General features: G+C 37.5%; 1 protein-coding gene across 2 annotated transcripts in view; it reads right to left on the bottom strand.

The window, feature by feature from the left end:
* abcc9 (ATP-binding cassette, sub-family C (CFTR/MRP), member 9) overlaps positions 1 to 12,285 on the bottom strand; it is a 90,098-nt gene that overhangs the window by 27,008 nt on the left and 50,805 nt on the right. For both annotated transcript variants that reach the window (XM_059325778.1, XM_059325779.1), the window contains 8 exons: positions 9,481 to 9,582; positions 7,421 to 7,505; positions 6,764 to 6,844; positions 4,551 to 4,688; positions 4,340 to 4,465; positions 3,407 to 3,506; positions 2,790 to 2,863; positions 869 to 1,153 (listed from right to left, as the gene is read on the bottom strand). In XM_059325778.1, the coding sequence (XP_059181761.1) occupies positions 869 to 1,153; positions 2,790 to 2,863; positions 3,407 to 3,506; positions 4,340 to 4,465; positions 4,551 to 4,688; positions 6,764 to 6,844; positions 7,421 to 7,505; positions 9,481 to 9,582 (991 nt within the window). The remainder of the gene's footprint in view (positions 1 to 868; positions 1,154 to 2,789; positions 2,864 to 3,406; positions 3,507 to 4,339; positions 4,466 to 4,550; positions 4,689 to 6,763; positions 6,845 to 7,420; positions 7,506 to 9,480; positions 9,583 to 12,285) is intronic.

Below are 12,285 nucleotides of genomic sequence, written 5' to 3'. Positions count from 1 at the left end.
ACCAACCAACCAACCAACCAATCATCCATCCAACTAACCATCCAACCAACCAACCAACCAACCAACCAACCATCCATCCATCCAACCAACCAACCATCCATCCACCCACCCACCCAACCAACCATCCATCCATCCATCCATCCAACCATTTATCCAACCAACCAACCAACCAACCAACCAACCAACCCTCCCTCCCTCCCTCCCTCCCTTGGTTTTTCCTTGGAACGTGCATTGAAACTGTCAGAAGCTATACATGCTGATAGATTGCACTGAATACTTGTTGTGAATTTGTCCCTATTAAATAGATATTAAATGAACTGAAATAGGGATGTTGCTGCAAAAAAACTGCACATTGTAACATGTGGATGCTTGACACACATCCTCAACCCGGCAGCACAGAAGATCTATACAACTGGGCACCCAAGATTCAGTATCCAAGCAAATTTTCTTGAGTTATGTCGTTGAATAACAGCCTAATATCCAAACAAGACTCCTGCACACTGTGTAGACAAATATTTATTGCAACATTTCGGGTACTAGAGCTCCATTTAGATGAAGGTCAAGTATCCAAAATGTTGCAATAAATATCTTGCAAGTGAGACAGTGTGCAGAAGTGTTTTTCTTATTTTTTATCTACTCTTCCCTCTCCTACGCACCTGTTTATGGAATAGATATGCAAGTTTTTCCCGTTGAATAATGTGTAGGAAAATGTCTTTGCACATTATGATGTCATAGTGAGGTTGACCTTTTGGAAATAAAACGCCATAACTATCATTTTTCTCCTAAATTATTGCATTTCAATCCAAAATTATTGGCCCAAACCTTAAAAAGCTGGTATCAGTGAACCCACTGTCAGTAGATATTTTACCTCAGCTGGAGGAGCGATCGTGGTCAGTGTGCTGCTGATAACGGTCGGCAGGCTGGATCCAACCAACATGCCTCCTCCTGCTCCTCCTCCTGCTGCTCCTGCTGCTGCTCCTGCTGCTCCTGCTGCTTCTGCTGCTCCTGCTGCTGCATTGGTTTTGGTTTTGGAGTTAGTCCAGATAGCCAGCCAGTAGTCGATGGCAACAATGACCGAGTGTTTGAGGAGTTTGGAGGACACCATGAGGAAGACCATGAAGAAGCCACCAGAGGACAGATAACACCAGCACACCTGAGGAGAAGAAGGAGGCAACAGTCGTTAACAGTTTACTGTAAGTACTAAGATTACATTTTTGTTATAACAAGCAAGCTAACGTAAATGTAAAATATTACATTTTCCCGTTTCATGTAACCAACATGCATAATAAATCCCAATGGGCTTTTCATTTTTGGTGATGCAAAAGATACTGTAATAGGGCTGTTTCCACGAAACGCCCCTAATTTGAATACGAGCCGTCCAGAGTGGGCTTTTGTCAGGACTTTTAGTCCCGGTAGAAGAGCAGGGTCTTTTTTCTCCCCTGAAAAAAGCCTGGTTACTGATTGGATAGATCGCTAAGCAGGATGTGACGTAGTACTCGACACCACAACAACACGCAACATTTGTAAAAGCCAGCGAAGCAGTGTTGCCAACTTAGCGACTTTGTTGCTATAATAAGCCATTTTTCGGCTCCTCTTAACGAGCTGCGGGGGCCGGCGGCTCGTTAAGAAGAGTAAGAACGAGTTGAATCGGCACATTCCTCCTGCAGCAGTCTCTCCCAGCTGCAGAGCCGGAGGGGATGTTAACCCCTTAGCGTCCAGTCTGCAAATTGCAGGCTAACAGTTAGCTCCGTAGCAGTACAGTGGGTATGTGCTGCTGCTGCAGGAGGTGTTCACTTAGCGATCTCTGTTTGTTTACAACAAGCACCGGACACTCTGTGCACAGTTAGGGATGCCGGTTAATTCACAATCATGATGTTTATGATCAGCGGAGACGCTGTGCATAATTAGCCATGCTGGTTTGTTTATGATCAGCTGCTGACGTTGTGCACAGTTAGCAACGGCGGCCACAGTTGCGTCTCCCGTATTTAATCCGTCTAGACGATCAAAAACCAGATGTCACCTTCGGAGTCTCGTAAATCCCTCTGGGGGCCTTTTTGTAAAGGAGACACGTTGAGTGAGCGGACTTTTGAGAGGGCGTGGCCTGAGACTTTCCTGGTGGCCACTCTTCCCCCTAAAGGAAACACGGCTATTGAGGTACTTTTCTCAGCAGGTAACACTGTAATGAAACAAGTTACTTTTAAAGTAACATAACCTGACAGTGAGTAGAACAGATGGAAGAATTAAAGGCAGATTCAAAAGTGACTTCCACAAATATTTCTCAGAGGCAGGAGTGAAGTCACTGATACAGCAGAATTTTAAATAATCGTTATTCTTTTTTCATCTGTTGCCCCCCCTTTTACTTGCCGTTTTGTCTTTTATTGTGGCGCTCTGCTCTTTAAAGGTTCCATTTAAACCATTTTCTTGAATTTTGTATCCTTTATAAATTCAAATTCAAGGGAAAACATGACACTTTGTTGCAGGTATGTGATTATTTATCAGACCAAATAATCAACTGACCCACTGAAACAGTAATAATTAGATCTATCTACACTGAGGAGAACTGTTAGTTGCATGCACTTGTGCAGAGCTAAAGAAACGGTGGTCATAGATTGTAACTTGTCGAAAAAGCAAGCAGAAAAGACAAAGGTATCTTATATTACTCTTGCTACTTAGTTAACTAACCAGGCAAGTGGGATATGTAACGATGATGCTAGTAATATTTAACTTAGTATTATTCTGTTGAACAGCTCTGTATGAAGAGTTTGTGTGCAGCTGTACAGATATTTTACCCTCCAGGGGATCTTTGATCTTCTGTTGGTGGTCGTGGACATGTTGTCATCATCTTCCTCCTCCTCTTCTTCCTCTGATAGGATGAAAATCAGGTTTTAGATATGAATATTGATTGAAGTTTTATCATCTCTGTTACCTCTGTTAATTCATTTATTTATATTTATATCAAGGTTGTTATAGCTAATGAAAACTAACGAAATAATGAAAATTAGAATTGAAAAAAACATTTTGGTTAACTGAAATAAAAATAGAAAACAAGCTTTAAAAAAAGCAATATCTAATCACCACTTTTATCATACAGGAATACGAGGCAAAATTTATTATGGCCTCTTTTAATCTCACACCCAACCAATAATAAAAAAAAAATAAAACTAATAAAAACTAAAATAAAACTAAACATCTTCAATAAATAAAAACTAATAAAAACGAACAAACTCACTCTAAAAACTAATTAAAAATACAATAGGGAACTCGCAGGTCGTTGCCTGCTCGGGCCCTAACTAACTGGATTTTAAAACTAAAAAACTAATGAAAAGTCCAAAACTATTCTAACCTTTGTATACAGTATGAGTTGTAAAAATTGACAACTTCAAAAACAAAGTGGTGAATCGGTTACCTTCCTCGTCATCGTCGACTTGGTTCTTTGCCTCTCTGGAGTAAAAAGCTCGTCTGAGTGTTTTCCTCTCTAGAGTTGTCTGACTGTCCTGCTGGATGTCCTACAGATACAGAGACACAATAGAAACATTATTACTACTAGAAACAGAATAAAGCTTTTACTGGGCTGTTCCTGTCATTGAATAGATGCACACTGTTTGGTTTGAACATGAATTGTATATAAATGCTGGTTGTGACATTTGGGTAATATTAATGAAACACTACAGTGTAAAAAAAACCTGTTGTGTTTACAGTAAAAAACCAGCAGCTATGGTTGCCAGAACTAAATACGGTGCAACTTTTTTAAATATTACAGTAAAAAGATATTGGCACTGTTGATTTCATGTTTAAGATTGCCATTTTATTTAAATTTTTTATCATATAAATAAAAAGTTTTTCCATCAAAAGAAACGCTGTTTTACCATATAATTGACAAGAAAATACTTTATAAATGCTGCAGAAATTAAAGATCCATCCATTTTCCTCCGCTTATCCGAGGCTGGATCGCGGGGGCAGCAGGGCATTCCAGACGTCCCTCTGATTTTACCATTAAAGATTACAGTATATTTTTGCTAGATATATGGTGTTTAGTACATTTAACCATGAGAAAAAGCATTTTCTTTTAAATAAACGCAAAAATGATGGCTTGCATATATATTACAGTATATTTTAGCTACAAACACGGTGCCAGAGTATTTTACAGTGGAGTAATGTATTTTTTTTTTTTAAATGTAAAAAATACTGTTGGTTTAAAAAAACTGTAATACGGCTGATATATACATTTACGGTGTTTCATTGTTACTGAAACTGAATTAACCCATTTATCATTTTACCTTTACTGTCTCTGTTTCGCAGTTTTTCACCGTAAAATCTACAGACATTTTTTACAGTGTACCTTCTCCAGCTCGGTGTCTTGTCTGTTCATCAGCGTCTTCCAGTGATCATAAAGTTCAACGTCGTGAGTCTGAATGTCCTTCAGAGTTCCCTCTCTGAGCACATAGCCGTCCTTCATCGCTATAATCTGGACAAGATGCACAAAAAGTTGCTACAAGCTACTTGCCACTAGTTTATTTTCTGCATTGTTCACAGCAGTTCAGGATTCTTACCCAGTCTGCGTGTATGAGGTACTGCAGTTTGTGTGTGACCAGGACTACAGTCCGTTTATCGTCCTGCAGAAACTTGAGGATTCCTTCCTGCATCAGGTGATCGCTGAGGTGGATGTCCAGCGCTGAGAAGGGGTCGTCCTACCAGACACACAAAACGATAAGTTTCAGAGGGTAAAAGAAGAAAGTAAACAACACTGAGTCATCTTTTGAGATGTAACAGAGAACTTGTGGCTGACAGATCGGACTTTCTCAGTCTGAAAAACAGCTTTTTAAAATGTATTTAACAAGTTTTTATACTACAAATCGTACTAGACAGGCTACATTAATATCATCTCTTAAAACTTTCTTTTATAAAGAGTATTTAATGTGTTGCTGGGGCTTTTTTTTCATCCCTATCTTGCCATTTCAAATATTTTTCAAAATTCCTTTATTTTATTTTCCTTTTGTTTAATACTTTTTTATATGTTTTACTTGTTTTATTGCTCATACCTTTTTTATATTTCTACTTTCTAAAATAAAATTTCCCTGGTTGAGCACTGCAGCGAGACTTTCCTTCCCCTGCCCCCCCTCAACCTCCCACAGACACCTGTTGACTGTCTGCTATTGTCTGGGGCCTAGTAAGGTTGTCTCCATAGCAACTGCTATGTTATCGATTTTTGTCATTCCAGCGAGCTGAGACGGGACTGATTAGGTACTGGACAAAAGCGGTTCTCGGGCTTACACACTCCATCCATCCATCCAACCAACCAACCATCCATCCATCCATCCATCCATTCATCCATCCGACTATCTATCTATCTAACTATCCAGGCTTGTAGAAAATTATGAAAAATCCATGCAAGGTTCTCCCAGAACCATGAAACAAACCGTGTTTATTAAACAAAAAATATCTGCGTGTCCCCGTCAGTTATCATCACTTTATCAAAGGAATAATTGGATTTCCTCTCACTGTTTATATTCACTTCATCACATTGTTGACATACTTGTGAACACTTAAATCTTTTGTTTTGTTCCCTTAATGTCTCAGTCGATGCTATACACCGTTTGCTGCAGAGTGGTAATGGAGTCCTGGTTATGATTATTTGATGTATCTTATGATGCTGCATCATAATTCAATCCTGGAGATCAGATATGAGAAGCCCGAGCAGCTGAAATAATGTTCATTAGAGAAAACATTCCCTCCTCATTAGACATTACAGAGAGTGATGAGCGTATGAGAGAATGACACTGAGAGCTTTTAATGTGGAATGTATGCTTGATAAGCAATTAAAGCTCGCGGTGGCAACAGGAAATCACGCAACCGCTCGGAAAGATAAACACATGACGGCACAGAGGAGACAGTGTGAAACAGACGCCTCCTGATCCCAGAGGCCAGCATGGTCTGTATGACGTGTTGAATCATAAAGAAATGTAGGGTTAGGGTGTGACTTTCTGCTGGACATTAATCTAATTCAGCTCAATATAAACACTCGTTATTACTGAAGATTCATTCCTTCCAATGTGGAATAAAAACAGAGTATGTGGGAGTCTGAGAATGAGACCTGTTGAGATTGTTACCAACCCTGAAAAACAGAATATTTTTAAAGACAAAATATATTCAAAGTATTCAAAATTTGTAAAATGTTATCGTTATGCAAACATATGTAGTATTATATCCTGTTAGAGCAGACCTGGGCATTGGGTGGCCCGTGGATTTGTGTCAAAATGTTCTTCTAATCACTTCTTGAAATTCAAACAAAAAAAAAAAGAATCAAAATCTCAAATACAAAATTTTAACGAAAAACATAAAGTCAAAGACAAAATTCAAAACTTGCAATCAAATTATTTGTGTAATTGCAAAAGAAATCTGTCTTTAGGTCTTTGAATAATTGTTTTTTTTTTTGTTTGTTTGCTGCTTGATTTGCATTTGCGATTCTGTCTTTGTGTTTGCGATGCCAGTCTTTTTGCTTGCGGTTCTGGCACAAATTTCAAGTAAGGACTCCCAGCATTAAAAGCACAAACCATAAAACCATACTAGGATCAAAGGGCACAAAACCAATAACCATCTTAATGGGAGAAGATCGTATCTAATTCAGCTCAATATAAACACTCGTTATCACTGAAGATTCATTCCTTCCAATGTGGAATAAAAACAGAGTATGTGTTGCACATGCGTTAGAGAAGAGCCACCAGTACCTCAAATGTTTTGTACATTTTTAGGAGGTTGAACTCACCAAGAAGACGATGTTGGTGTTCTGGTAGAGAGCTCGGGCCACACAGATCCTCTGCCTCTGACCTCCACTCAGGTTGATGCCCTGAACCACAGCAACATTCAAAAATAATAGCACCAAACAAAGTAAAAATGTCTCTGAGAGACCTTCCTGTTATGTTCGTTTCTCAGGAACAGTAAGGATGTTCGTGGTTTAATTTGACCAGGGGCATGTTTAATTATCCCCCCAAAAAACAAAACAAAAAACACTTAACATTGTTTATATTTTCTTAACAATTCAATTTCTAACCATCTCAATCAATATTTAGTGCAATGGTGTTCTTTACCTCTCACAGATCATGGCTCAAAGAGGATTATTCACTTGTTTTTCATAAAAAAAATGCATGTTAAAACTTTTTGTATGTACATTGGAAAGACCTGCATATAAAATACAATGATTTTACATGATGTTGATTATTTAAATTTTTTATTTAAAATGTATTTTTTTTTTCTTTTTAGGAAAAAATACTTTAAACTATACTTTTTAGATTTTTAAACTTTGAAATGACCCCGACATTACAGGAGGGTTAAAGACACTAACTTAGATTTGAAAGATACTGCAAATAATGTATTCAATCTAACAACGTAATAATCATAAATAAAACATTAAACTTGTGCATACCCTCTCTCCGATCTCAGTTTGGTCTCCAAAAGGCAGCAGGTCGATGTCTGGCTGCAGAGAGCAGGCGTCTATCACAGCCTTGTACCTGAAAAACAACATAAACAACATCATCATAGATAAACTTTAGATCAGAATCTCAAAGTCTTCCTACGTCTTGCAGCAGCACTGAAGTTGAAAAGAATATGATCTGTTTGCATAAACTTATCCAATTCTATGAAGAAAAGAAGATACATTTTGGAGTAGTTTGAAAGGTGAACGTCTTTGCACTGCAGCATTCAATGAATGTGATTTTTAAAACACACAATGTCATTTTGTAACACAAGACACAGAAGGGAATTCACAAAAGGATTGTGCAGCTTCAGCAGCCTCTAAACCTGCACAAATAATACAAAAACATAGTAATTTTTATTCTCAAAGCACCTGCCAATGGCGAAACGCACCCTTAACTATGCTGCCAAGCAAATAGTGTCTCTGTACTCCTCTGGTATTTGTTGGTAATATGCATTCATTTGGTGCAAAACTGGCCCCTTTCTAAGAAAATGAGCCTCATTTGAAACACTCTGAACACTGCAATAACATTAACACAAAATATTTTCTAAATGGGACCTTGGAACAGGGATAAATAAACAGGAAATGCAAGTGATGGTCAGTGTCTGGCTGCAGAGAGCAGACGTCTATCACAGCCTTGTACCTGAAAAACAACATAAACAACATCATCATAGATAAACTTTAGATCAGAGGCTCGCGGGTGAAAACGACAAAATATTTTATCGGAAGTGCCTTTCGTTTAGACGGTGACGGCGTTTTGGGGGCTTAAAGACGCAAAAATCTGAAACCACCTTCCAAAGTGGAAAAGTTAAATCCGCTCCGCCGTAGCGTGTCGTCTACACTGACAAGACGCAAAACTCTGATCTGATCTGCTCACGTCACGTATGTGTTTACGTCACATACATGCTCCAGTACAGGAAATAAACAAACGTGGGATTATTTCCATGCGTCGGACCTTCAAGCTGCTCTGGCAGCTCTAATAAACTTGCAGGAGTCTTTCCACCAAATGTCCAGGATATGTACAGATAGTATTAGTGAACAGAGAAGGATCTGGAATTACCTCCATCACATTTTGGATGCAGCAATTTGTCGGAGGTGAGCCAGACGGCTGTGAACGAGACCTGGGAGATCTAGTGATGGTGGAGAACTTTGTGGAAGGAGTAGCTGATGAAAATGCGTGGCGTGAAAACTTCTGCATGCCCAAAGATGCTCTTATCGCTTTAAGTGATGCCGCCTGGCTGCATACAATCGAATTTCACACACTTTTGCGTCACCGTATGCAGCAGATTTCCTCCCGAAAACGCTCGTCTAAACGAGGAATAAAAAGTGAAGACGCGACGCCACTTTTGCGTCTTCTGTTCAGACCGTCCTCGTGTGAACGGGGCCAGAATCTCAAAGTCTTCCTACGTCCTGCTGCAGCACTGAAGTTGAAAGGATGATGCTGTGTTTGTCTGAGTAAGAGGAGGTCCAGACTGACATTTTGGAGTAGTTTAAAAGGTAAATTTATTTGAAATGAAGGTGGTTTTGAAACACACAATGTCATTTTGTTACACAAGACACAGAAGGGAATTCACAAAAAAAGGATTGTGCAGCTTCTGTGGCTGCTGAATCTGCACAAATAAGACAAAAAATATAGTCATTTTTATTCTCATAGCACCTGCAAATGGTGAAACGCACCCTTAACTATGCTGCCAAGCAAATAGTGTCTCCTCTGCTATTTGTAGGTAATATGCATACATTTGCTGCAAAATTAGCCACTTTCTAGGCAAATGAGCCTCATTGCAAACACTCTGTACACTCTAATAACCTGAACACAAAAGATTTTCTAAATGGGACCTTGGAACAGGAATAAGTAAATTGCAAGTGATACTCAAATCATGGTGCTATGTTCGCAACCCCTTCTTTGTCAATTTCCATGTTAATCTTAATTAACTTAAACATTACAGAGTGATAAAAGCACCAAAAGCACTCCAGACACTGGCTGTAATTACATTCTGTGTGTTTTTATTTACCTCTGTTTATTGAACGGGCTGCCAAAGGTGATGTTCTCCTCCACTGTAGCGTTGAGCAGCCAGGACTTCTGGGTAGCGTAGGCCACAGAGTATCTGTTCTTGCTGGGTGCATCATGGGAAACAGAGGCAGACAGACCAGTAAGAACTACAAGTTCTGTCTTCATAAAGCTTTAAAGAGCAGGAGTACTGATCTACAGACAGTCTATTCCTTCCACTGTTGTCCATTGTTTTCAAGGTTTTTTATTCAATAAATATTGTGAAACAACAGCTTTTCTAGTAGAAAAATCTCATAAAAATGCAAATCTGAATGATAGTAAGGACTTATAAGTCTATTAGATGCAATTATTTGTATTCTAAATTCTAAAAACTCACTGCTTTCACACTTATGTGAGTCATATTATACATTTACAGCTGTTTCAGAGGCAACTCCTTCCATCTTTTGCTTAAAAATTGTGCCTAAAACGAATTATAAGCTCAGTTTTTTTCAGACCAGTACTCCTGTTCTAACCAGCTTTATAAATGCGACACCCAAACATTTAAAAAAAAGAAGGAGGACGAGAGGAAGGATTATGTTTCGGAAACTGTCACTCCACCGCAACATGAAAAGTATTTGGTCAGAAATGAGAGATAAATATGGATCATGGCTCGGGTTAATGATGAGCTGCAAAATCACCAACAACAGCAACAGAAAAATCCACTGAAACACCAACATAAATAAAAACATCAATAAGAGCAACAATACAACCACAACAACAACAACAACAACAACAACAACAACTGTGGCACTCTGCTGGGAGTCTGAGAATGAGACCTGTTGAGATTTTTATTCCCCCCAAAAAAACAGAATACTTTTTACAGACAAAATCTAATGAAATTATTGTAATATGTAAAATTTGATTGCAATGCAAAAGTATGTAGGTTGGGATAATATTTTTTAGTCTTTACTGTAACACAACTTGTTGAGATTAATATTAAAGAATTGGTAAATATTTGAGCTAACTTCTAAAAAAAAAAACAGGCAGAAATATGTAAAACAAATGTGTGTATGTGCAGCCAAAAATACAATGCATAAACTCTTTTTTACAACTGTATCGTACCAAATATCTCATAGTTAAACATAGGAGAAATTTGGCCATAAATGTGTCCTAAAGACACACATTTATTAGATTAGATTCAACTTTATTAATCCCACAGCGGGGAAATTTCTTTGTTACAGCCGACCACAACAATTGCACACAAAATAATTTCCCTTTTAGAAAAACATTAAAAAAACAACAATCTAATAGAAAAAGACAATATATAATATACTATATACAACTTAGTGCAAATTAAGTGAAGAATGTGCATGTGAATCTACAGTCTATGATGTGAATTTGTCTGACAAAGTGTTCATAAATAATACTCTAAACTCTTAATGTCTGTTAAAGTAAGGACTCCCAGCATTAAAAGCACAAACCATAAAACCATACTGGGATCAGAGGGCACAAAACCAGTAACCATCGTAATGGGAGAAGAGAGTACACTGTGAAGGCTCGTGTTCCTGAACACACACATATGAAAGGGATACTGAGGTATTTATTTAACTTATTTCCCCATGTTTAATGTCTAAATGACTAACAAGAACAACAATTTTTGAAATTGCTCCAGTATTGAGCGACTGTAGAGAGTCAATATACGTCTTTTGATCACAATCGGTGAATTTGAATCGATTCTACAGGATAAAGAAATAATTTCCCTTATTTAATAACTTAATTCCCCTGTGACTGCTATTTATTTTACTGATGTTGTGATGATGTTTGTATTTGTATTTAATTGCATTTAATTGTTTATTTTAACTGTGTTTAAATGTTGTAACTTGTCACTTTTTATGCTGCTTTCTTGGCCAGGTCTCTCTTGGAAAAGAGATTTTTTAAATCTCAACGAGACTTTTACCTGGTTAAATAAAGGAGATATATATAAGTGTTTGTTTTCACTGCTGAGGGGCTCAGATTGTTTTCAGTGTTGGACAACATTATGGAAAGAACTCTAAAAAGATACGATTTTAGTAAGTTTTGAGATCTTGTTTGGCCTCTTCCACAGTGCCGAAATCATCTAAATTTTCAGCCATGGCATTAAAATCTTTTACATAAAAATAAGCTACATTTTCTGTATTCCAACACAACAACATCTTCTCAGCACTCCTCTCTCCATCTTTCCATCATGTTGTCAGACACTTATAATAACAGTTGAGCCTGTCAGTCACAAAAACATGTACTTCTAGTGAAAGTACACTGACAGTGTACAATTGCCTGAAAGATTACATTGCAGCCACTTTTCTCTTAATACTGAAAAATAAAAATAAAAATGGATCGCCACTTGGACACAAAAACATGGGAAAAAATAGTGTCCTTGGTGAATTATACATAAGTTTCTCTTTAACAGAATGCTGCTGTAGCAGAAATATTAAAGAAGAACTATGTGATTGGCTGTAAATCTGTCTTATTGACACAACAAAGCTACTTATTCCATTAACTCTTCCAACTGTGGAGGTTATCAGTGACCAAAACTAAAAGTAAAACTTTACTTTGCAACTTTAAAATGTATAAGTGCAAAAAAAAAAAAATCCATAGATAAAAAAACATTGCATGTACAGAAGTTTTTGTACTCTTTAGTAATTTAGCTCTTCTATATTTTAACAGTTTTCTTTTTAAAATCACTTCAAACTTTATTTTGTGAACAGAAGATGAAATATAAAGTTTTAATATTACATACATATCTACATGTGCTGCAAAAGTACTAGAAATCTATAATAAAGATTAAAAAAAC

The sequence above is a fragment of the Centropristis striata genome, chromosome 22, assembly GCF_030273125.1.
Source record: "Centropristis striata isolate RG_2023a ecotype Rhode Island chromosome 22, C.striata_1.0, whole genome shotgun sequence".
In the NCBI taxonomy this organism is placed as follows: Eukaryota; Metazoa; Chordata; class Actinopteri; order Perciformes; family Serranidae; genus Centropristis; species Centropristis striata.
Note: the sequence above shows the minus strand (reverse complement) of the source record. Positions and strands in the feature narration are given on the sequence as shown.